The sequence below is a fragment of the Balaenoptera physalus genome (assembly GCF_965194825.1).
Source record: "Balaenoptera physalus genome assembly, chromosome: 5".
Classification (NCBI taxonomy): domain Eukaryota; kingdom Metazoa; phylum Chordata; class Mammalia; order Artiodactyla; family Balaenopteridae; genus Balaenoptera; species Balaenoptera physalus.
In genome coordinates, this window is record NC_138884.1 from 24,082,342 (window position 1) to 24,109,293 (window position 26,952).

The window sequence follows — 26,952 nt, forward strand, 5'->3', positions numbered from 1 at the left end:
CAAATATGTATACCTCTGTAATCAATGCCATAATCAAACTACAGAAATTTCTATCATCTCAAAAAATTCCCTCTCTCTTGGCATTCCCCTTATATCCTGGCTCAAGACAGCCACTGGGCTGATTTCTTTTCTAGTGCTTCATATAAACGAAGTCATAAAGTATGCATTCCACTATGTCTGGCTTCTTTTTTGCAGCATAACGCATAATGTTTTTTAGATTCATTTTGTTGGGTGTATTAGTTTTTTCTATTTTATTTCTGAGTGGTATTCCATTGTGTGACTATACCACAATTTGTTTAGTAGCATTTGGCTATTATGAATAAAGCTAATATGAACCTTTGGTTACAGGTCTTTGTATAGCCATGACATGTGTTTTCATTTGTCTTGGGTAAATACATATGAGTGGAGATGGTGTGTCATATAAGAAGTATACATTTAACTTTTTAAATTTTATCTCAGGAAGAATCTGCTAAATTGTTTTTCAAATCGTTGAATGATTTTACATTTCCACTAGCAATGTATGAGAGTTCTAGTTTCTCCATATTTCCATCAACACTTGGCATTATTGGCCTTTATAATTTTAGCCACTCCTGTGGATATGTAGTGGTATCTCACTGTAGTTTTAAATTTGCATTTTCCTGATGACTAAATGATATTGAGTATCTTTTCATGTGCTTATCAGAAAATCATATATCCCTTTTAGTGAATTGTCTTTTCAAATTTTTTTTCTCTTTTTCAGTGGATTGACTTCTTATTTTTAAGTTTTTTGAGCTCCTTGTAAGTCCTAGATCTAAGCCATTTGTTAGATATATATAATGTAAATATTTTCTCCTATTCTTTGGCTTTGCATTTTCAGTTTATTAACGCTCATTTGGAGAGCAGAATTTTTAGTTTAAAGTTCGACTTACGCTGCCTTTAATTTTGGCCTTTTGGGCCTTATCTAGGAAATCTTTACTGACATTAAAGAAGGCAAATGTTATAGATCTGGATTTAATGTTTAAGGTTATGACACTTTAGAGTCAGTTTTGTGTGTGGTATGAGGTAAGTGTTGAGCTTTGCTTTTTCATCACGTGAGTTCCAGAACAATTTGTTGAGAGGACTGTCCTTTCCCCATTGAATTATTGTGGCACCCTTGTCAAAAATCAGTTGACCATATATTCATGTGTATATAGGAGAAAAGCATACATTTAATTCTTTCTGTAATCTCTATTTTATTTCATTGATTAAATTCTATTCTTAGGTCAGTTCTGAACTGTCGTGATTTAAAGTAAGTTTTTAAATCCAGTATTGTGAGTCCTCCAAATTTAGGTTTTTAAAAAAATGTTTTAGCTATTCTAAGTCCATTTTATTTCCATATAAACATTGGAATCATCTTATCAACTTCTACAAAGAAGAAAATTAAATTTGGCCTGAAACTGTAATAAATCTGTAGATCAATTCGAATAGAACTGACATCTTAATAATACTGAGTCTTTTAATGCATGATTTAGTATTCTTTAATTTCTCTTAGAAGTTTGACAGTTTTTAAGTGTACAGGGAGTGAACATATTTTGTAAAATTTATCCCTCAGAATTTTATATATACTGGCATTATTGTAAATGGTATATATATATATTTTTAATTTTCATTTTTTGGTTACTAAATAAAAGAAATCAGTTGATTCTGTATATTGATCTTATATTCTTCAACTATTACAAATTAATTTATTAATTTTGGTAGCTTTTTTGGAGATTTCATAGGATTAATGCATGACTTTGTCACCTTTGTTTATAATGGGATGATAAAGTGGTCCCTATTTTAACTATAGCCAGGAGCATAATTGTTAACCCGTTTTTATATATAGGTAAACTGAGATTAGAAAGACTAAGTGATAAAGTGATGAAGAGCAGGGATTTGGGGTTTAGGTTGGAATCCAAATTTTTACTGCTTACTAGTTGTACCACCTTGGGTAAGTTATTTAATTTTCTGTCTTGGTTTCCATATATCTGAAATGAATATGCTGCTGCTGAGAAAAATAATACAACAAATATAATGTAATATTAGAAGTTGTATCTTATCATTGTTTTCTTATTAACTGAGATGACAGATGTGAGGGTTTTAGCACAGTGCCTGGAAACAGTGCCTCAGACACAGTGTCACTAACCAATGATATTATCCGTAATCACTTTGGTAGAATTCTGACTTTAAGTTCAGGAATGTAATATTGATGAACAAGATAGATGTTTTTTCATTATTTATCAAAACTGTTTTTCCTTTAAAAAGTAACCAGAACAAGAAAAAGGTGTTCAGGCCCATAGGATAAATCCCCTTGAAGAAAAGACAAAGTATACTCATTTAAAGGAACATGAGAAGTCTTGTTTGTGTTTGTGGGGAAATTTTGACCAGAAGTTCTGTAGATAATCCATGACATATTCTCAGTTCAAGGTACTTATTAGTTAATTAATCACAATGATGGATATCTTCAATATTAGGCAATAATTAACAAATTCACAGTCTTGAGACTACCACGCAAAAAACAACTTTTAAAGGACTTATCCACTTTTCTTTTTAGAACCCCATCAATTCTCGATGGAGAAAAATCAGGAGGAAGAGCTAGCATGCTCATTGTTGAAGGTTTGTCGGTGTCCTAAGTTGATCCTCAAGAACTTATGTTTGGCAGGTAGACAAGAAATAAGATACAGATTTGTCAGATATGTCAGGGAATATTTCAGCTCAGCAAGGGGAATTTAGAAGTCTTTCTCTGCTGACTGATCACAACCAGTGCATCAGACAACAACATCCGCTTATTCTTAGATGACAACAGTGCCAGTTAATTAGCTCTTGTTTATGTTTTGACTATTGATAGACCTAAATTATATTCATATTGTCATGCAGAACAAACACACAGAAAGGTTTGCCTTTGATCTAAATACATTTTTTTCCTTGGCTGCAGTGACATTTGAACTGTATATCAGAATAAAAATCTTATAAGAAATCAGGCATAAAAAAAGTAGATCATCTAAATCAGATAATTAAAAAAAAATCTGATTAATGATAATTTTGGCTTGAAAACCAAGTGCCCTATTTCAACAGAAGTTCAAGTTGACTTATAAAAATGCAGACATTACCTTTGAGATTGACTTTACAAAATGCCATGAATATCTCTGCAAATTTCTCAATCCTCTTATCACTTTGACTTTTTAAAGATTTAATGCTATAGTTGTAAGTATAAAGCATATTCCTTATGTATAATTCTTGAACTAGAGTGAATTTCATTCTTTCATTATGTTTAAAAAGCTTTCCTTCTTCCTGATCCTTATAAACTCTCTTCGAACAATATTTATTAAAGGTCAAGAAAATGGTTTTTCTAGAAGTCAGAATAGCGTATCATTTGCAGTAATTTAAATTGCAGAAGAGTTTGTATCTTTACTACATTCTGTGTAACAATGCTTTTGCTCTGTAAAGCATTCTGGGGGTGTTGGAATATTTTCCTTTTGAAGACAAATGCTCCATGGTTGGCATGCTCTAGCCATTGTTGCACCCATTTAAAGACTTCTAGGTTAGAGTTAAGCATGGGCAAAGCATCCCTCAAGGGAAAGTGTAGGTACTGGAGATCCTAGCCTTTTCCTATACCCTATTGTTGTTCTTTTTCTTTTTCTTTTTTATTCCCCATTTTTCTTCTCAAAGAAACATAAAGAGGCACCAGTAAGAAATATAAGTATTCTTGTTTGGTATCCTTGATTAGAAGTAGTGCAGACATCAGGGAGCAAAAACCAAAATGATTATTCACATAATCCTTAACGCTGACCACTTTAAAATACACTGCAACAAAATAAATTGTAAAAGGTAGTTTTAAATGTACCCTTCTGTCTCTACTACATTGTCCTCATATCACTAAGATAATTTAGCACCGAAATCAGCTTAGGTAATCATAAAAGTTAAAGAGCTGCCACTGGCAGCTTTTTCGTTCCAAAACTTTCCACAGAACTTCAGCCAACATGATGTCTTGATCCCTTGTGTCCAAGGAGTAGTCAAGGTTTATCAGTCAGCCTTCAACAGAAGAATTTGACCCTGATGGAGTGGCAGCTATAATCATATGTTATTTTTAGGAAAGTGATACACTGAAAAATAATATCACAATTATGTATTTATGAAATGTTGGTTTCTATAAACTGGAGATTTAATAGTGATTGCTAGAACAAATCAATACATTTCTAAAAGAAAATAAAAATGCACAGAGATAGTGTCAATCAAGTGGATTATGAAAAAGCACAGTCCTGTTATCTTCGTAATGAATGCGGTACAGAGTGTCATAAATGCCCTTACATCCTTGTCACATAGTGTGAATTACAAAGAGAAAGACCAAAGAAATTGACTTCCCTTGAACAGGGTCTAATACGTGAATCCTTTGTCCCTTTCTCACTTATTAGATGCCTTTCATTAGTGAGCTCTCATAGTCTAATAATCAATCCCAAAATACTCATAATTATGGGAAGACAATATCATTGCCATTTTCACAGTCGTATTATCATATTTTTAGTGTGTTGAGCACAGCAATTATTTATGAAAAGTAACACATGGAAGCATGAATAAAATATCTTTATGTACAAAGTGGCATGGCAGGATTTCGACCCAATATTTAATAATACACTTGCAAATGTTCCCTGCATTAACATAGTGGAAAACAATAAATACAAACGTTAGGTAACAAAAGAACACTGAGAAAGTAGGAAAGTCTCTGTGGATAAGAAATGTTAGTTCTGAAAACTTTAAACTCAAGGGACAGTCATTTCATCAGTGAAGCCACCTGCCTGGGCTGTCAGGTTACCTGCTCACAGATGCCCCTCCTAAAATTCCCTCCCCTAGGAATGTTCCTATAAAATGTGGTAATGTGTTTTTTCACATCTTAAAGGACAGGAGAGGCCGAGGATGGTTTCCGATTCTCTTCTATTATTGCGTGTCATCTGGACATCACTTTATTGGGACAGGTGACTGATGCACACTGGCGAGCAGGGTTGGAAGTCAGGATTGAATCCACAGGGCTTTCTCCCTTTCTACCTCTGGAGCACAGAAGCTGAAGAGTAAGCCTGTGGGGTGGGAAAGGGGGAAACAAAAAAGTTCAGATTCCAAGAAAGTGAACAAGTAGAGATGCTGGGGGAGACCATCTCTTGGTAAGAAATGTTAGTGACCAGCTGAATTTTTCCACCCAGTAGAGTCACTGGAATGTCTCATAAGCACTTCAACCTCAACAAGTCTGAAAGGAAAACCACTAGACTGCCTCCCAAACCTATTCCCTCTCGCTCCGTAATTCCAATCTTTGCTCTTACCTTCATGATCCATCCAGGCACTCATGCTAGATCTGTGGGCATAATCTATACCCCTAATAGTTCTCCTTCCCCAATGCCTACATGCACACAATCCCTACCTCTGGAGAATGCTACCTTCCAGGCAATTCTTTATTGTATTCTGCCTCTTCATCTGTATCCTTACTGTACTTGCAGACCTGGTGAAGCCCTTGTTCTTTTCCCGGGGAATACTGAAATAGTCCTCTGACCTCTCGGCTTCCGGTCTTACTCCTGTTGAATTAATCTTCCACATTGAACACTCAGTGATGTGTCTCAAGCACAAATCTCATCATATTCCTCTTCTGATTAAAGCACTTCACTGTACCTTATCACTAACACGACATCGTTCGAGGTCTGTTGCTTGGGGTAACAATGTGAGTAATTAAGAAATTTATTGGCAACTTTCATGCTTTTGCTGCCGCGTACTCATCAGGGAGAAGAGTGAACAGGCAACTCTGCACTTCTCCTTCACAGGAAGGAGAGTCAGGGCTTTGGTTTATTACTTTGGGTCTTCTTGTTTGCGGTACAGAAACAACTTTGTGTATTGGCCCCCTGAAAAGAGCAGGAGATGGAAGCTTCTGTGCTTTAATTGGGAAAGGGGCACGTGCCCGGCATGGCAGGGTAGGTGCTGTCGTGCTGCTGATGGCAGTGCCGGTGGTTTGTTGGAGTCTGGGAGGAGGATGATATGGTGGGGGCTGAGGGTGGGCAGTGGGACCAGGGTGGAGACCTGCATCTTGCTCCCTCATGGCATGGTCGGTGAGGCAGGACCTTTGCTAGGGATGGTTGCATTGCTGCCTTGCAGTGCGGGAGCCGGACACTGGTTACCATGTCTTGCGGGACAGTTGGAAGAACAGAGAGTGGACACAGGATCCAGGTCAAGTCTTAGTCTGTGGAAAGGACTGTAAAGCAGGGCATTTCTAATGTCCTCCCAGAGCACCTGTGGCTGACAGATGGTCTCGCACAGGCCAGAGCATGGCGTAGCCCTAGAAGGAGCATAACGATTACAGGGATGACTGAAACACTCCCCGCTCTCAAATTCTGGACTAACTTCCTGGGTGTGTTTTACATTCAAGGTCAGAGGGTCTCCCCAAATAAATAAATGGCTGCTTGATGGCATTAGTAAAAAGGAAAGAGTCAGATTTTATTCTGCTTAGAAAAAGAAAGTATTTCATTCTCGCCATGTGAAGTCCTTTATGATTTAGCTTAGCATGGGAAACAAGACCTCTCATGATCTTGTGTCTTCCACTGCTTCAGCCTCATTTCTCAGCCCTTCTGGCATTGAACTATATCTTCCAGGCCCTTGCTTCCCAAGTTATCTATGGACCAGGTTGGTTTTTAAAAATTTATAATCAGTTGCAAACTGATATTTTAAAGAATAAAATAATGTGAATAAAATGTTGAAGCAATAGCAGATTGCTATAACAATTTTTAAATGCTTACACTCAGTTTCTGTACTTAATCTTATTGTGGAATAGTATCAGTGGTTCATTGACCCTGCAGCAGCTGTATATAGAACAGCTCTAAGTTAACCAATTATCTATAATTTTTTTCATATACCACTCAGTTTCACAGTTCTTTGCATTTACATATGCTATTCCCTGTGTCTAGAAAAACCCAGGTCATTTTTTTTTTCTTACCCTGTAAGTCTCAACTTAAATACTATCTTCTCTAAGAAATTTACCATTAAACTTCAAGGTACCATGGCTATCTTTACATACCACTCTCTTATTTACTATATTCTATTAAAATGATCTTATTTGTATTTCTCTACACTTGTCTAAGCTCCTTGAGGACAGCAAACCATGTTGTGTCCCTCTTAATACCTGGTCTAGTACTGGGCAAGGAGTAAGATCTCTGTCACTTTTTCTTCAATGGAACTGTAATCCTCCGTAGGTGAGTTTCTAAGTGAAGCTAAGCGTTTGCAGCATAGATCAGCTAGGTAAACATCTCAATTTATGTGAGTAGGATAATGCTCATGATTAATATTGTATTGATCTTTTTTTTCTCAAAGATCAGAAACCAATATAGGAACAAACTGGATTTTTCATCAGAGTGTATTACACATTGACAGTCTTTCTCAAGAAATGAATTTTGCTTGCTTCATTAATGATTTTATTCATTAGTTGACATTTCAGTTTGAATGTCTGTACCAATACAGCATAATCTTTCTTTCCAACATTATAATCTCTCTAAAATTCAGTGTGCTGGCTTCTTTATGGTCACTGAAGAACTTTATGGTCACTGAACCTCTCACAACCCTAAAATTTTGTATATTTGTGATTCTTACAAAAAATTAATGATCACTTTAATAATAAAGTATCATGATAGATTCTTTAATCATATTGACAACACTTTATAAGCAAAGAAGCACAATGGTTTTAGGAGAAAAGGTCATTCTGTCCTGGTTTTATAGATGTGGAACCTACTGCAAAGCATTATAAAGAAATTTGTTGAAGGCCATAGACCAGGATCAGAAAATAAATCTTGTTTTACTTGTGATGTTTTCTTTTTAGCCCTCATCATTCATTTTAAAATGTAAGAAAAATAACTGAAAAACATGTTAAGCTTTTCTGGAAGTTCACAAAGATGCTTTTAGATTATCAAGGGTATCATTTAGAAAATTACAGAAGTACAGTGAATTGTATCTGCAAGAAAAATAGAAAGGGGTAACATTCCACTTTGTTGAGCATCTGTGAGATGAGACCTTCATACAAGTTATTGGTCTTGCTGCCCCTTGGTTCTTCATTGATCTGAAACTCCCCTCACTTCTTAAACTGGCAGGTGGCTTGGAACAGAACGGACAGGAGACCTACTGGAGAGGGAGTGGCCAGGCGGCAGTAGGTCTCCTCCCTTCTGCAGCACAGGATTGGTCTCAGAACAATTAAAAGACTTTCTTTTCAGTTCTAAAATTTTTTTTCCCCTCATTTAAGATATATCTTGGACGTGTCTACATGCAATTAAAAAATTGTCTTGATAATCACTTTTGTTAGCTGTATAATGTCATTGATTGGATCATACCTAATTTATCTGAAATTTCCATACCACTGGACATGCTGTTTCTAAATGTTTGCTACCATTCTTTGTATATTAATCTTTAATCACATTTCAAATAATTTCCTTTTGAAAATTTCCTAAAAGTTAAGTTACTAGGTGACAAATGTGAATACTTTAAGTCTCTTAGTGAATATTACCAAACTGCTCTTCGGAAAGATTAATCCAGTTAATCCAATTTATACTGTCAAATGCAGCATATGATACTATTTGCTTCACCAGTATGATTTTTAAAAATTAGAAAAAGAAAAACTCAAGTAATTGAAGGTTATAATTTTTTTGGTCTTAATTCCATTTTTGATTAGTAATAGTACAGGAACTCTTCTATAATTTTATATTACCATTTTTATTTCCTCCTCTGTGAATTGCCTGTTCATGGCCTTTGCTCATTTAAAAAATTTCCGATTTGTATAAATGTCTTTGTATATTTAAAATATTAATGAATTGGTCTCATATTTATGACAAACATATTCCCGATTTATAATTTATAGTTTTCTTTATGATAATTTTTATGTTTGGAAATTTTAAGTCATGATGTAGTAGAATTCCTATTATTTCCATTGTGTTATATTGTTTCATGGTCTGAAAATTCTTAATCAGACACATAATAAAACCTAACAAATTTTTCTTCTACTTTTTTTTACATTTAGTTTTTTAATATATTTTCCCCATATAGATATTATTAGCTAATGTCCCTTCACACTCATTATTAACCAGTTTGTTCAGACCATTTGTTGGCCTCAGTAAGAAAAGGATGTGCTTTCCTGCTCTACATTTTGGCATAAAAATTCTGGCCTTAGCAGAAGTCCTAGGTAACAGCAAATCAATTCCCTGTCACTTTGTCATAAAAGAATTAAACTCTTGTCATAAAAGAATTAATCTCAGAAGAAAATAACAGAGCATATTTGCATTATAAGTGAGCACAAATATGTATAGAAGTACATACAGCTAATGTATCTCTAATCTTTGATTCCAGTGGCCTTCAAAACTTACCACAAGTTATTTTTGCACTAATAGCCATTTTGAGGGAGGTATCAGCTGATAGCTGAGAGGAAAATGAATTATACAGGGAAAGCTTAAACTAAAATAATCATTTTCTTATTCTAAATAAATTATGGTCCCTAAATATAGCAATAAATCTGCAGTGAAAGATAATATTTTTTGAAACTCCTATCAACCTTCCTCTTGTTGACATAAAAGTCTTAAGAGATTTTAGAACTAGATTGAATTGATGAATTGTATCAATCATGCCCATATAGCTTTTTAATTTTTTTCTCTATTTTCTTATTTCTTGTGTGTGATTTCATGTTCTCACTAGACAAAGTTTTGCAGAGAGGGCAAGGATCATAGATTAAAGGTATTTTGGAATTCCATTAAGTACAACATTCAGCACAAAATAGATGATCATTATACGAAGCAGCAGGCATTAAATACATCTAGAAATTTATCCTGAGGTGAAAAATTTTAACATGAGTGAATGTTTCCATATCAGTGTTTGCTGTTGCATACCAATCCAAAGACTTCTCAACTTCTTTTCTCAACTTCTAGTTCTGATAAATGCATTCCTATTTATCCTGAATTTCTGAGTTGATATCTTATTTCTAGATGATATCTGATTTCTAGGAGAAAGCAATTACTCAGCGGTTACTACATTTAAAGTACAATGGTTGCTAAGAGAAATATACTGAAAAAGGGTAAGACAAATAGACAATAGAACTGACCAATTTCAAACATGTTTCTTCCCATTACTTTCATCTTTACTCTTCAGAACATTGTTATGTAATTCCACAATTACTCAGAAAGGCAACAGAAGCTATTTACCTCTGCAAATCAAAAGACATGAGATTAGAGGCTAGGAATATTTTTTAAAGTACAAAAATCGAAAGAAATGGGAGTTGGATGATAATTCATTTTGTTGAGCTTGTTTGGGTCAGTACTCTTCCTTTTCTCCTGTATAGAGACTGTCTGTCTCCTGCATAGAGACTTTTCTTTCTTTCTCTTTCCAACTGAACAGAAGACTTCTTCTTCCTCCAAATTGGACAACTGGTCACTAAGATTTGAGCATTTTAACAATCTGGAAAGCATCCCTTTACTAGCCACAGGATTGCAAAGAAACCATAGCTTGTATGGAAGGAAGCTTGCCATACACTAGAGAGAGCTGGACCACGTCTCCACAAATTTCTCACACTTCTCAGGTTCTTGAATCTTGCATCTGAAAGAGTGCATTGCAAAAGGACAAGCAAAATCCCAGATTCCTCTCATCCTAACCCACCCCTTGCTGGCTAGAGAAGGATGAAATTCTGACACCGATGCATGTCTGGATGACACTCCTTTGTTTACGTCTCCTGCTCCCGGCCAGAGAAGCATGGCTGGCATCTTTTATTCAAGAAACAGAGGCTGAGTATCCGTAACAGCATTGTATTCGTGCTGGGAAGTAGACACAAGTAGTGAGCATAACAACGACATTCCCCCCGGACACTACCCAGAGTGACTACCATTGCGTTTAGGCCAGTTCTGGGCATACACCTACTTATCTGTTCTTTTGCCTTTTTACTATTAGTTGCTAAAGGGTAAATTTCTCTGCAGGTTCTAAAAATTATCAAACACTAATTGTGAGGGCACTTAATCAATGCTGCTTGTGAAAAATAAGTCAAAAGAAACTTTTCTTACCCAATTCTAGAAAAGCAAAAGACAGTCCCATGCTAAGCTGGAAAGGTTAATTCCAGCAGGCCTGAAATCAGGCTGAGTTGTTTTACTGAAATAAGACATGTACCTGCATTGCACTGACTCCTGGTCAAAGAATGGAACACACAGAATAGCAGTTGCTTGTAACCATAGTTTTGAGAGGTTTCAATTATTCATTGATTAACAATTAATGTAATGAGATTGATCACCTTGCATCTGGTCTCATTGAGACACCTGGAGGGCTCTGTCACTCATCTAGTTATACAGCAAGAATGTGCCTACATGACCATCTGGGTACTGTAAGTTCCCTATATACAAACGAGTTCCGTTCCAAGAGTGTGTTCGTAAGTCCAATTTGTTCGTAAGTCCAACAAAGTTAGTCTAGGTACCCAACTAACACAATCAGCTGTATAGTACTGTACTGTAATAGGTTTATAATACTTTTCACACAAATAATACATTTAAAAAAACAAAAAATGAAGAAAATATTTTTACTCTTACAGTACGGTACTTTGAAAAGTACAGTAGTACAGAACAACAGCTGGCATCGAGTGAACAGGCAAGAAGAGTTACTGACTGGAGGAGGGAGAGGAGGTGGGAGATGGTAGAGCTGAAGGGTCGTCAGGAATAGGAGACAGAGGGCAATTTCACTCATGCCTGACATTGATGGAACGCATGTTTGCATCTTTGAAAGTTCGCAACTTGAAGGTTCATATGTAGGGGACTTACTGTATAAGAAACCCCAGCTGAGGGTGCATTATGGATCACCTTGTTTGAGGTACTTTGTGCACACATCCATGGTTCCTGGCTCCAGAGAGAAAGTACATCTGGGTACGGTTCTTACTGAGAGAGGACAATTGGATCTCCCACCTGGCATCTCTGGACCCCTCTCCCTGAGCCAGCCTTTGGCTGTGATGCGCATTCTTACCTTAATGCAGCTGCTGTGTCATATCCTATTTTTTTTTTTTTTTACTGTCATTTTGGGTCCTGCAAGTCTTCCTTAGCAATAGAACCCTGTCTAACTGCCACTGTTAAGTATGTATATGCTGACCCAGGCAGAGGCAAACTGCATCTATGAGGAAACATTACCAACAGGCAGAAAGAATGAATTGTATCATTCCTGAGGTAGGCAGGGCAACTGGAAGAATCTTCTACAGCCCCCAAGACATTTATTTCTCTGGCAAGTGTTCTTAGAGTTTGTTTTTAGACAAATAGAAAATGATGGCTTAGCTGACACAAGCTATTAACTTTTCAGGTTATAAAAGTCTTTAAAAATAATCTGAGCTGCAGCAGGCTAACAAAACAGATATTAATGAGTATCGCAGTGAGTGAAATTAGGGAACTTACGTATTTATTGCCCAGGTGTGGAGAGCATCCATCAAGCTGTCAGTTCTTGGTTTTTCCTTGTGCAGAGTGTTCACCTAAAAACAGAAGATATGCTTTGGTCTATAAGCTCAGAGAGCGAATAAGCATGAAAATAAAAGTTTCTTGGCTTGTTTTTTGTTTTTCAAGGAAAGTCCAATTTCCCTTTAAGAACATCATTAGAGCCACACCTTACCTCTTGGTATTGCCTGGAAATCGTTCACCAAGATTTATGAGCTTTATTCGGCCATTGTTTATTTTTACCCTAGAGGAGCAATGCTAACTCACTTCCTGCAGATAGGGGGTGTGAGTTGGGAGGTGATAGCAAGAGAGGCGCCCTAGGGAATAAGTTATTGAATTTTGCTTGTTCCGTACGCTGGCTCTGCCTGAGCAAAACTACATCATATATTTAAAATGCCATTTTATCAGGAAAACATTCTAGGGTCCTTTGTTTAAATAATTCAGTGAGAGTTTCGTGAAAATGAATTTATAGGCCAACATGAATACTTTGATGACATACAAAGCAGCACAGGGAACATTGCTCAAAATAACAATGTTATTCCATCATCAATATAAATATAAATATTAACTTAGGATGATGGGGAACTGAGAGGCCCCAAGCATTCTTTTTTTTTAATTTATTTATTTTATTTATTTTTGGCTGCATTGGTTCTTTGTCGCTGCATATGGGCTTTCTTTAGTTGCGGCGAGCAGGGTCTACTCTTCGTTGTGGTGCGTGGTCTTCTCACTGCGGTGGCTCCTCTTGTTGCAGAGCACGGGCTCTAGGTGCGCGGGCTCAGTAGTTGTGGCTCGCGGGCTCCAGAGCGCAGGCTCAGTAGTTGTGGCGCACGGGCTTAGTTGCTCTGCGGCCTGTGGGATCTTCCCGGCCCAGGGCTCGAACCCGTGGCCCCTGCATTGGCAGGCGGATTCTTAACCACTGCGCCACCAGGGAAGCCCCCAAGCATTTTTACATGCTCTTGGGTTTGTGTTCAAAGCATTTCACATTGCCTGTGTCTTTCATGTAGATTCAAGTAACAACAGCAGTCACATTATATAAAATCAGTATGGGTCCAAGTGTCCAACTTTGAGAATAAATTTCATTGTTTTGCTCCAGCTTTTATCTGCCAGCTAGGAAACCAGTCTTCTGGGGACTCCATTGATGTCACCCGTTACCTGCACTGTCATGGCGATAATAAATAGTACCAGAGACCTAAGAAGAACAAACCTGGGACTCCCCTTCAAGAGCTCCTCAAGTCTTCTGCTTCAAGAAATGTCAGGCTCAGAGCAACAGCCCTCACAGCCCCTGCCCCACTACAACCCTTTGCTCACTATTGTTTATTTAACAAAAAGCACAGCATGTCCTGGAATCCATGGCTATAAAGTACAGGAATAAGAAGTAAACAAAAGAAACATTTATTGAACCCCTACTGTCTGCCAGAAGTCATGTAAAACAAATCATATGAAAAACTTCAATTCTTAATATCTCCCAAAGTCTGTCTAACTGGGAGTAGAAAGTGTGGAAAGATTCAATAACCATATGATTCAAATAATAGTTACAATAATGATATATACAGTAAAAGCAAACAAAGTACATATACACCTAGAAAAAAACAACTGGAAAGAAATACACCAGGGCTTCCCTGGTGGCGCAGTGGTTGAGAATCTGCCTGCCAATGCAGGGGACACAGGTTCGAGCCCTGGTCTGGGAGGATCCCACATGCCGTGGAGCAACTGAGTCCATGAGCCACAACTGCTGAGCCTGCGCGTCTGGAGCCTGTGCTCCGCAACAAGAGAGGCCGCGATAGTGAGAGGCCCGCGCACCACGATGAAGAGTGGCCCCCACTTGCCACAACTAGAGAAAGCCCTCGCACAGAAACGAAGACCCAACACAGCCATAAATAAAAAAAATAAAAAAAAAAAAGATAGTAACCTTTATTAAAAAAAAAAAAAAAAGAAATACACCAAATGCCAATACTGATCATATCAAGGTTTTCTCTCATAAGTAATTTTTAATTCTTTTCTATTCTCCATTATGCATAACGTGGTCAAATATTAAAATGGCAGTTTAAGCCACGAAGAGATATTCAAGGCAGTAGTGCATGATGACTTGCCAATCAACAGTTAGAGGAGAGAAAGACCACGTACAGCTGGGACAGTCAAGGAAGCCTTGCTGTAAATGCAGAGATTTACGCAACTATTAAAGGGCTGTGAAGACAGATGCTGAATCTCTGTATGGCTTTATACATCTATGAACCTTTCCCTCATCTTTACAGTTGTTCATTTCTAGTTGTTAATGAACGTTTGTAAAACACAAATAAACGGAAAAGTAACTGTACATTTAATGAGTAATTACCATAACATACTAATTAGTATTAGTATACTAATAATATATGAATAATATGTAATTACCACAATGAGTAGGAGGGGGAGGTGGGAGTGACAAAGGAGACCAAGGTGCTGTCTCCTTCTTCAAAAGAGCTTGAGTTCAGTGAGGAACACAGAGGATAGGAGATGAGTGACATCTGGGAAGTATGTGTTATTAAGTGGTTCAAAATTTGAGCAAGTGAAATCTGGCACATCATGAAAGGCCTTGTAGACATGCTAAAGTGTTGGAACTTAATCATAAGTAATAAAAACTTATCAGAGTTTTCCAAGCAAAGGAAAATTATAAATGGATTCAGATCTGCTTTTTCTTCCTCCAAATAGTTCAAAACCAAGTGATGCTTTGAAATTAAATTCAGTGATACAGTATTTTCTTTCTTTTGTGGAATCATGTATTCCTTAATTTAGACAATTTTCTTCATATTTGTATAGCCTTACATGTTAAAAATGAGATAATGTACATTAACTTTCTGAGGAGTGGTGTAAGTGGGAATCATGTTTAAAATGCATCATGTCACATGTATATTTTGTAGTAAATCATGAGGATGTTTAACTTGGCAAGACTTCTTACTAAACCTGAGTGGCATCTTATATGTTCTCATAAAGGACTCCATGATCTGCTATGTTTGGTGCTCATTTTTTTCTGAAAGCACATTCTTGTGTATACCCTAGTAGGCTTTCTCTTTTACATTAAAGAAAGCGCCCAATCGAAATAATCAGATTTTAAACATTGTGGGCCACATTTTCAACGGAAGAACCCTGCTTGAGAAAGAACATATTTAGAAGAAGCAGGAAGTGTGGATGGATGAACACCATGGCCAATTAGAGGAGGAGGATTTGAGGCAAGGAACTGTCTTATCTGGAGAAAATACTCAGAACAATAACCATTACACATAGAGGCTTGTAGAAACCCAGAAAATTTAGCATCCACTGGCATTCCGCCTGAAGGTGAATTGCTGCAGAGCTCTGTTTCCTTGGAAACATGATATATTGACCTCTAAAATGGCAAAATTTATTTTGAGATATAAGACCAGAGTTTATAAATTGACATACTGACCAATCCAATGAATTCTTAAGACCATTGAATCTCAAATTTCATGTTGTTACCCACATTGGTGCATTAATTAATACTATGTCCCTTAGGCCATGTAGCACATAATATGAAATATAACAATCATCAGTTCTGAGTGGTGAGTTGTCACATATTCGTTCTATCAAATTCTTTTTCTGTATTTTTTAACTATTTAAAAAATTTTATATAGGAGATAGTGGAAATTTAGGCTAAACCTGTGAACTTATATAAAACAATCATTTCAGACTATTCTAGTTATATTTTAGAATGATGTCACTATTAGGGAAGAGATATTTAAGTGAAAATAATTATAATAATGTAATTTCTATTGAGTGTGGTGAGCATAATTTTATAACGAAAGCATATTTGAATAAGTTTTGAAAGAAGGTGGGAAGAGATTTGTTTGCAGGTGTTTCAGGAACCATCAAAACCTGTTAATGGTGGACAGACTTTAATAAAAACTGTGGTAGTACAAAGAGAATTTGGAGGGCATTGCTTTAGATTATCAGTTCTAGGCTATTGAAATCAACTCTGAGTCACTTATTTTAGTTTTCCCCTATTACCAAATATTTTCTATAATCAGCTAGGTTGACTTTTATTTTATTAAAAGAAGTGTGCTTTCTAACTGGAGGTTGGCAGAAATAAAAGTACCAGAGACTAGATCTTATTATTTCCATAGTAATATTTCCTCCTTAGACCTATGACCTGAAAAGCTACTTATGAAGAAAAGGAAGTTTGGGTAGTTAAGGGTCTTCTTAACTATCCCACCGTGGTCTACCCACTTATTATTGCAGTTAGTATGAGGGTGGGAGACAGTAGCTTACACAGAATTATGCTTGGGCCTTGAAGAAGAATCAGAAAGCAAATTTGCAACCAAGAAACACAAGGTTTCTCTGTGGATTTCCCCTCCTGAGAGCCGTGATTCTGGTGTCAATTGTCATTTCCCTGGTAGAAATGGGTAGCAGAGCAGGTGGTCTTGATCTCAGCCCCCTCCTCACCAGCAGAGCCAAGGGCTCCTATACAGAGGCTTCTGGTCCACAGCTTGGAGACCCCCAGAAGCTGCCAAGTGTTTGGTTTAAATCCCGAGGGGATAAAGCAGCGTGCATGAAATTACAGTTTGTCATGCTGCTTACAAGTCACAGGCAGATTCTGAGAACTTTTCTTGATAAATGGTGTAGTCACACTCTGGGTCCTTCATAACCTTACTCAAGACTAGTTCACATTTAGTCTGCTTGCCTGGAGGTTTTCCTTGACCAAGTAGAATAGGCTCAGCTACTTAGTCAAGGCTGGTAAACAGCCAGGAGAAACTGGTGAGTGGTTTCCAATTATCCTGTGGAGGAATTTTACTCTTTCATTCATTCATATGGTTACCTTCAAGAGAACAGTGTGAGAATAAAGAAATGTGTAAGAGATACAAGAATGAAAGTCTCTCTTAAGAGAAAATGGCTCCCATGAGGGATTTGGCCACGTCTCTGCAGATTTTGGGTGCCCTTGCTTTTCAACTCTTTTGTTTATCCGTTGTAGTTTGTTCTAGTTGGAATCTCCTACCTGAAATGTGGACCTCATTCAGCCTTTGATATCTTGCTCTTGAATTGGGACTATATTTATAGCCTTTTGTTTTACAAAATTGTTTTTTGCAATGTATTTATAATGTTTATCATCTGATAGCTCTCACTTCACATAACATATGTATTATGGGACTATTTTGTATAGGTAAAATTGGGGGGACTGAATATAGTAAATGTCTTGATGTAACTTGATATTTAAATTCGAGCCACATAGATTGTTTCATAAAACTCATAATTACTTTTTATTTATCTGTTTTGTCATATTGATGTTTTAAATATTTTGTTTACTCAAAACAAAAATGTAATCTGTGTTTTTTTAATTTCTAAAAACTATCTAGCATCTCATTTTTCATTGTTTTCGATACAAATATAATTCATACAAATCATATCTATATTTTGAAAACCTTTTTAGATTTCAAACCAAACAAAATCAAAACCTAAGAAACTAGAAAAAAGAAATGTAAATTTTATCAACAGGAAATTGTGTTTTGTCCTCACTGAGAAGCTCAGTTAAAGTATTTGAAGTGATATAAAATATGATATACATTTTAACTGATGAATCCTAGTTCCAGTAGACTGTACACAGCCATTACCAAAAATGAAACAAAACAACAGCAATACTTTAAAAAAAACCCTGCGGCATATTTAATGTTTTTTCTGCCACTACTGCAGAAAAGAAAATGCCTCTAGTCACCACCCATTCTTTAGAACACATCTGCATGCAACCTCCAAAAGCCAGAGAGTCTAATAATCTTACCAAAAATGGTATTTCTAGGGCTCATCTTTCCTTCATAGGAGAATTTTGTATTTCTTGGGAGTTAATGATTGAGTTTTTCTAGAGAAGTTATGCTTTTTGGTCATGTTCACATGAACAAAATCCAAGTTAGATTTTGAAATAACCATTTTTCATCTAATCGACAATCTGGGAGCTTACCAGACTCATGAGAAATTGTCTTAACAGTGAGAAGCTTCACACTCTCTTTATCGGACTGAGGTCTATTTGGAAAAGAAAACATTAAGTTAGCACCACAGTAATTAGCATTACATATCTGTGAAGGAAAGTAAACATGATACAAACAGAAAGAAGAAGATATACATGCATATATATTTTTTTGTGTTTCTATGGCAAAACTTGTGTCTCTTCAAGTACAGACACATATACTTTTATAGCACTTTCATTTCTGGAATCAAGCCAATAAATCTCTGTTATTCTGTTACGGTGATGATCATCAGCTAAAATAAACATCAAGATGGGTCATGTAGGGACTTCCCTGGCAGTCCAGTGGTTAAGACTCCGCGCTCCCAATGCAGGGGGCACAGGTTTGATCCCTGGTGGGGGAACTAACATCCCTCATGCCGAGCAGCACAGCCAAAAAGAAAAACAACAAAAAAACCACCTGTCATGAGGTCCATGTTGCACATGCCTCCACTTCTGAGTTGTGAGGGGAAGACATAGAAATGTTTCCAAACCTTTTGGACTGGTCTGAGTTCTAGGTAATTCCTTTTCATGAGGTGGTGGACACTGCAGTATAGTGTCTGAACTGTCTATTTCAACAAGAGTTCCCACCTATCCCTTCTCAGACTCAAAATAGTTTCAAACCCCAATTCCTCTCCTTGGACATCTCAAGAACCTCTACTTTTAATTAAGAAGGGTAGGTGGCATAGGGACATTATTCTTAAAGTTCACAACCCAATGAATATACAAAGACACCCACAAAAAGGCAGGCTACAAAGTCAGCTCAACACAGAAAACTTAACCACAGAATTTGGTTTTGACATTAAAATAGTTTGTCTCTTTGCAGCACCTTGATTGTAACAGTTGGTTGGATTGCTAACAACTACTTTGTTTGTTTTAGTAACGTCAAAGCAAAATAACCATCTGTTGTTAAAGTAAAGCCACTCAGAGCTGTCTCAAGGTGCAGGCATGATTTTTCCCTAATTGTGAGAAGCATATTGAAAATTTCAATGAGAAAACTATTTTAAAACTCTAGCTATGTTTTACTCTGATTTTTTTTGGCAACTTCTGATTTCTGATTTTACCACTTTACCCAAGCTTAAGAGCCACCTTCTCGTTCAGTTGTTGGAATTTCTCAGTTGAATTTCTCATACATGAGAGCTCTCTGACAAATAGGTAGCCAAACCCCATACACTGTGCCTTCTACAAAATGCTTGAAAAACCCGAAGAAGAAGTATGAGTAGAGGATCAATACTTTCCCCTATATAAATGAGAGGGTCAGAGCTTCTAGAAGAAAACAACGATGCAGCATTACTTACTGGTCATTTCCATTTTCAGGTGTGCCTAGAAGAGGAGGGAATTGTTATTAGAGTTGTGAAGAGCTTGGCTGCAAAAAACCTGAGACCCCTGCCACTTTCTGCTCAAAGATGTCTCTAAAGCCAATTTTTAACTTTTCAGTCTCTCGCCCCATTCCCCGGCCCACTGACCATTTCCTCAGACGTGGTGACTACTCATTCCGCAGTCACAGCTAATACATTCATGGTATAGTCTCAACTAGGCCAACTCCACTGAACGTAGCTCTGGACTAATTTTAATCTTATAGTTTCGTATCACTGTGTGGAACTATTATCCATTATTGTACATCCCACAGACACCAAAAAAGCTTTCAGTATCTCTGAAAACAAATTCTTCTCAGAGTATTGAATTACCTTCTTATAACAAAGAATAGAATTTTTGGCTTTTCTTTATATGTTGCTCTCTCTGGGGACCTAAATCTCTGTATTTGTGGTGAGCCATGATGTTGATATTGCTTCTAATTGCTTCTGAAGCCCACGGATTCAGCTTCTCAGAAGTGCCCTACAAAATGTCACTGAGCCTACTAACTGTAACTAATCTTTTGTCCGCTTTGCCAGGCTGTTCCACGAGGGCCGGTAGAAAGCAAGTCAGGCTTGTGAGAATGCAGAGTGATTCATTCTGCACAAGAGCATGGCCTCTCGGGAGCCGATCGTGCTGGTCAAACCTTGCATTAATCTGTGGCCTATCGGCAAAATATTTAATGTAATCACTTAAGGTCCTTGCTTCGTTCCGGATTTTGCTGTGATTTTATTCCATGACTCGGCTCCCATCTCTTGGATTTCCTTTCATCTCTAAGGTAGCTCTTGTCATCAGGATATGCCTTTTGAATATCATTCTCTTGACTTGGACCATCATTGTTTTATAAAGACCTTGATTTCCACGAAAATTTTGTCTACTTCTATTTCTGTCACCTTGGCTAAGTTACTCCAACATGAATCTTAATCCCTAGAATTTAATTCATGGCACGGTATGCTGTTCACCAACTAGATCTAACCTCATCTTCCCTACCGTCAGTCGGGTTTTAAAAACATTTAAAAATACCCATTATAACTGTTATGTATCATATCACCTGTGCTGCTCATAGCCCTGTTTCACAATGAGCAGATATTTTCTTGTTTGCCTGTTTTAATATTTTTTCTTAGAATACTGTAATGTGGGTTCATTAGCAGATAGATGCATACCAGCAGACTACTTTCTGCATATATGCCATTGTTATTTAGGTTAAAGCTCACACTACTGTCAGCATTATCCAGATAAGCTTAATTTCATACAGAAATCTCTGATTCATACTGGCTTCCAGAGATCAGAGTGGGTTTATGAATTTTCTGAACTTAATGAAGTCTCACCCACATACTTGAAGAGTGATTAACTCCAGGTGTTTAATGGTGCTAATTTAATGATAACAATACTGTGAATTCTGTTTGGAAAACAAAGTTGACAAATAGATTTGGCTAATTGTACAATTGCCCAACTTGGTTATAAACTATTGCATGTCTTCAGAATAACTCTCCATAGTGGTAGGAATTTCATACAGTTTTTCTGAATGATCCAGTTCACCTATAAAGTCCCCTTTAATAGAAAGTGTCAACTTTTCAAATAACTTATTTGCAAATCTTCCTATGCAAAGCAGTTTTTCAGTACAGGGTATTTTTACTAATGGATTTAGCCCACAATTTTTTTCCCTATCCTGTATACTCAACACCCACTGGCTTCAACTAGATTGGTTGAGTTCCCATAAAAGATAGGATTGGTGGTTTAGAAACTTAGAGACATTAAACTGATTTATAAAAATGCTATTTCCCCTCTGGAAACTGAGTGAGGAAGCATATTTCAGACTTTATTAAGAAGTTTATTCACTAACTCCCAGAGGGAAAGACATTGATTTGTTTTCTTCTTATTTTACAGCAAGAGCTAAAATGAACACTGCTGTTTTCACCTCATTACTTTCCCTTGCACTGTCCTGCTCAGGCGCCAAACTGTCCGCGCCCTGCACAGTCAGGGATTGGCCTCAGGAACAGCATTCATTAGTGTCCTGGGGGCACATTGTTCACGAGGTAAACAAAGAAGAGCGTGGCTCATAAAAATGATTCATTTTTACTTTTTAACAGTATATGAGACTTAGGTAGAGTTCTGTTAGTGAACTGTTTAGAATTAAAGTGAGGAAAGGAAAGGTTCTACTTTACTGAAAATTACAAAATTTAACTCAACAAGCATATCATAAGGCTCTCTCTGCTATTTATTATGCACAATGCCATGTGAGTCATACGTAGTTTGTGACTTGGAGGGGTTGCCTGAAGTTATGGACTGAATGTTTGTGCCCCCCTCAAAATTCATATGTTAAATCTTAATGCCCAATGTGATGGTATTAGGATGCTGGGCCTTTGGAAAGTGATTAGGTCATGAGGGCAGAGTCCTTAGGAATGGCTTAGTGCCCTTATAAAAGAAAGCCCAGAGAATTCTCTTGTCCCTTCTGCCACATGAAGACACAGGCAGATCTGAAAACCAGGAGACTGCGCTCATGAGACGTCAAATCTGATGGCGCGTTGGTTGAACTTCTCAGCCTCGGGAACTGTGAGAAATAAATGTTTGTTGTTTAAGCCACCCAGTCTATGGCATTTTTGTTACAGCAGCCTAGACAGAATAAGATGTTTGACGTGCAGGGGAAGCAGGCTTATAGAGAAGTAACTATACTATAGTGTGATGAATACTGTCATTAAGTTCTGTGGAATTAGAAGTAACAGAACACTCCACTTTGCTTAAAGAGATGGGGTGTCGAAAAAATATGGATTAAGTTTGTTTTTAAGCTAGATCCTAATGGATAAGATGGAGATTAGGTGTGTTGTTATAAAAGTTAAGCAGGGGGCTGGACATTCTAAGAGAAGGAATAACATGGATGAAGCAGAACACATGGCACTACATTATACAACCAGGAAAGTGTCTGAAATGGAAAGATAGATTGAAGTTTAAGATAACATAGGCGAGTTCCCGGGAACTGGAGGGGGATTCAGAGGAAGCATGAAATAAAATGAGAGCTCAAGTTCCTGGAACAGAAAAAAGACTGAATAAAGACCGAAAGAAATCTCAGTAAAATCGGGACTTTAGTTAATAATGTATCAATTTTGGTTACTTAATTGTGACAAATATACCATACTAACGTAAGATATTAATAATAAGGGTAGATGGGAACTCTCTACCTATCTTCACAACTTTTCTGTAAATCTAAATCTATCCTAAAGTTTCAAAGTTTATTTAATAAAAGACTTTAAAATATAATGCCATTATGGGAATCATAAATATTCAAGAGGCAGGGAGAAGAAGATGAAGCAGCAAAAAGAAGAAAAAGGGCGAGGATGTAAAAGAAGGCAGTGTCACTTTAAATGAAAGAAGAAAGACTTTCCAAAGCTAATGGAGAGATTAAGGAGAATAATAAAGAATTGTTGGACTAGAATCCCTCTAAAAACTGCAACAGTGATCAACCCTGAGGACCTGGTTCAATTAGCAGAGCACACGGTTGTGGAAGACACCTTCATAGGAAGGAAGCTATGCCTCCCAGGAGGGAAGTAAGTCACAAAACACTCTTCTTGAAATTATGGGTCCCAAAGTGAAATTCTTAGTGATACTTCCCTTTATTCTCTGTTACACGGAAATGGAACAAATCTTCGCTATAGCTAACGCATGTCATTTTATGCCTTCTTTACTACCATATTCCCCTGACCACCCACAAAACTAGGGCTTTTTCATTAAAAAAAATTTGTCCATATTCGATATTATCTGCCATTAGCAGTTAATTCCTACTCCTTACATTCACCAGCAAGCAATGGATGTCTCTGCCCCTTTCCCTCTACCTCTGTGATCAAGCAATACAGCAGTTCTTTTCTGTGTATAATTCCTCTCTCCTCTTAAGAGTTTAAGTTCAAGTTCAGACTAAGCATGTATATTCTCCTTTTAGGAAAGCAAAATGAAACAAAACACTGTTACCTACCTGGGTCTGTCTTCCAGCACATTCGATACAAACCCACCAAAGCAAAGACTGAAAGTGTTATTGCAATCAAAGCAATAACCACAGGCAAAATAATACCTAAAAAGTATTGGAGACATTGTCAGTTAGAGTGGCTATTGAATTTCACAATAAATAGTTCATGAACTGAGGAAAAGCACGTATGCTTCCTTTCTTCTTTAAACATCATTTTATTTAAAAGAAGTTTTTTTTTTTTTTAAGTAAAGAAGATAATTATCTGATTCCTGGGTTTTGCCCTAGTTGTCATTTCTGATGTATCCACTTGATGTCAGTCTTGTAGCCTTTCTGAAATAAAACTCCAAACCTAAGGAATACAGTTCCCACTTTCCTGGTGACTGAAGGAATGAGGAGATGGGAGACTGGTCAGGCAGAAGCTGTCCCCTATGGTCAGACCCATATTCACACTTTATATTCTTTACTACTTTATAGTGAAGTTACTAATACATAGCTTGGATGAAGGCAGTCAGAAGGCACAAACTTCCAATTATAAGATAAATAAGCACTAATGTATAATATGATAAACAGAATTAACACTGCTGTATGTTACATATGAAAGTTGTTAAGAGAGCAAATCCCAAGAGTTCTCATCACAAGAAAAAAAAATTTTCTATTTCTTTAATTTTGTATCCATATGAAGTGATGGATGTTCACTAACTTATTGTGATAAGTTTCATGATGTATGTAAGTCACATCATTATGCTGTACACCTAAAACTTATGCAGTGCTGTATGTAAATTATATCTCAATAAAACTGGAAGAAAAAGAAATATGTATCCTCTACTGGTTCTAGTGGAAATGCTCTAGTCATAAAGCTGGCTTCTTAAAAAAAAATCATTAATATCTTTCTGAAAAATATCTTAGGACTAAAGAGGCATACAATAACATAAGTGGATATAGATGGATATCATGGTGGAACAATATGGTCCAAGAAAGATAAGCATGTGTGTATTTGTGAATGTCTGCTTGGGGGAGTGGTGTTGCTACAGTAAACTAGGGTGAGTTTTTCCTGTTCTCATTAAAAGAAGGGTTTTGCTGTTTGTTTGTTTTAGCATCTGCCTTCTTTTCTGACAGTCATTTCCCAGGTTAAAACAAGAATGAAGAAAGGGAAAAGCTGTCATAGGGATATAAGTAGAGATATAGATGTTACAGTTACTATTTAGTTAGGTGTTCTCATCTGCTGGCATATGTACTCCTTATATTTACCGGGGGTTGAGAATAGCTAGGAGATTCATTTGTAGGGTGGGTTACATTTCACTGTTATGGTTAAATATTTGTTTTAAGTAAGTTCTGCTGGGTTCATATTAGACCTTACATGAGATCATTAGTGCCTCCCAAAATGAAGATGGCATGAATCAGCAGCTCAATAAATGCAATATGCTGACTTATTGAATGGAATGACTTTACCTGAACCTAAGATAATCTTTTATCATCACAGCTTCATATATATTCATCTTATTCTTAATTTTCAGGGAAATTAATGAATATTCTCTATTCAGTCCTAGCATAAACAGTGGCTGACATATATATGTTTTTGCTAAAATGGAACTTTTCTTAAAAGGCCATTTTTAACATTAAGATAAAGTTTTGTAAAGGTGAAAATTCATTTTTATGGAGATCTCTGCCCATGCACTTTGGCTTATCAGAGATTAGTCCCATCAATTCACCTTGACCCCTGGTGGTAGCTGCTTAGCACTAAGGTAAGAAAAAAAAAAAAATCCCCAAAGTGTATTTATTAAAACCAGACTCAGTGGGAGGAAACTTTCAAAGCAGGTGGCAATTATATAGGATTATAATGGGATTGCAGGTTCAGTAAAGCTGAGAAAAGGCTGTCTATAGTTGAATTCCTTCCCTTATTGGTAACATTCAAACTTTCTGCAGTTCTACTGCCTTGAATGAAGATGAATGTATTACTCACTGGAATAAGAGGGGTTGGTTGAAGAAGAGCTTGCATTTTTTGCGTTCTCAGTGCCTATTATTTTAAGAAAGAAAAAAAGTCACCTTTGGTTAATGTGTGCCACTTCTCACAAACCTCCCCCCACCTCCCCACTCCCCGTTTAGGTAAGCCTCTGTGATTTATAGGTATGAAGCTTGGAGTGAAAACATTTTATCTCATTCTGAAAGAGTTCTGTTTTATGACTCAAGATTGGTAGGGAGTTAATGTATACAATCTGATGAGTTTGGACACATGCATATACCCATGAAACCATCCCCACAATCAAGGTAATAGACAGAGTCATCACCTCCAGAAGTTTCCTCGTGTCCCCTCCCTTTTTTGAGGATGTGCAGTTTTGTTGTGTATAAATTATACCTCAATAAGCTGTTTTTTAAGTTGGTGAGGTTTTCTTGGCGAGGAGGGGTCAGGCGAAGCAAGCTTCCACTCATACACACAGAAGTCATACCTTGAGACTGGGAGATGTTTTCCAGAATTGTTACTGATATTGAGGATAATGTAGGGATTCTGGAAGGTGATGCATCTGGTTGTAGAGTGTTAACTGTAGGAAAATGATAAATGTAGCGTCAGATGATAGTATCTGCTCTTCTTACTGGATTTCTTTGCAGATTCAAACAATTTGCATTTCTGATGATCTGTAAAAACTGCTTATTGTTGAATAATGGGACACATACAATTATACATTAAATCATGAGTTCATTCTATCTCCTCCTGTAGAGATGATTAAATTTGGAATGAGAAAACCTGGGTGTTAGTATTATATCTTCAAGAACTGGCCAGAAAATCTTGAGCAAGTTTCTCATCTTAGGCTACAGACTGTATCACCTACTGCATGAAGTTCTGCATCCCATAAGAATGCAAATCAATGCAAAAGCATTAGTCACATTTTAGATATTACAACTTTGAGTGATAGTGATTTTTTTCACTATAAACACTTAAAATGGACATAATACACAGGACTTCAGATTTTATAATGTTTCTTAGTGGTCAAAGAGAAAGACTGCAATTGAGGCTTTGGTTGGAAGAACTGGGGAAAAAAATAATAGAAGATCCCTTCATTTTTATCTCAGCAGTGATTTACACTTGTATGCCTTTTCTAGAGTAACTGCTGCTTGGATGCATTTCCACCACTATCCATGCTCTTTTTACCATGGCAAATGTTAATTTTAAATTGATTATTATTATTTGTTTGCATAAGTCAACATTTGTCATCTTTAGTCAGAAGGAC

At 36.9% G+C, this 26,952-nt stretch overlaps 1 protein-coding gene and 1 long non-coding RNA gene across 6 annotated transcripts in view; one reads left to right on the forward strand and one right to left on the reverse strand.

The window, feature by feature from the left end:
- Positions 1-26,952, forward strand: part of LOC309661089 — a 155,293-nt gene that overhangs the window by 85,379 nt on the left and 42,962 nt on the right. The window lies entirely within an intron of this gene.
- Positions 4,563-26,952, reverse strand: part of EMCN (endomucin) — a 96,946-nt gene continuing 74,556 nt past the window's right edge. For 2 of the 4 annotated variants that reach the window (XM_082462368.1, XM_082462366.1), the window contains 7 exons: positions 26,173-26,265; positions 25,689-25,742; positions 23,738-23,833; positions 19,719-19,743; positions 18,379-18,440; positions 12,408-12,481; positions 4,563-5,066 (listed from right to left, as the gene is read on the reverse strand). In XM_082462368.1, coding sequence (XP_082318494.1) covers positions 12,447-12,481; positions 18,379-18,440; positions 19,719-19,743; positions 23,738-23,833; positions 25,689-25,742; positions 26,173-26,265 — 365 coding nt within the window. In that variant the 3' untranslated portion in view covers positions 4,563-5,066; positions 12,408-12,446. Of the gene's footprint in view, positions 5,067-10,096; positions 10,199-10,222; positions 10,803-12,407; positions 12,482-18,378; positions 18,441-19,718; positions 19,744-23,737; positions 23,834-25,688; positions 25,743-26,172; positions 26,266-26,952 lie in introns of those variants that run through there. The other 2 variants (XR_014263845.1, XM_082462367.1) reach the window with 2 other exon arrangements.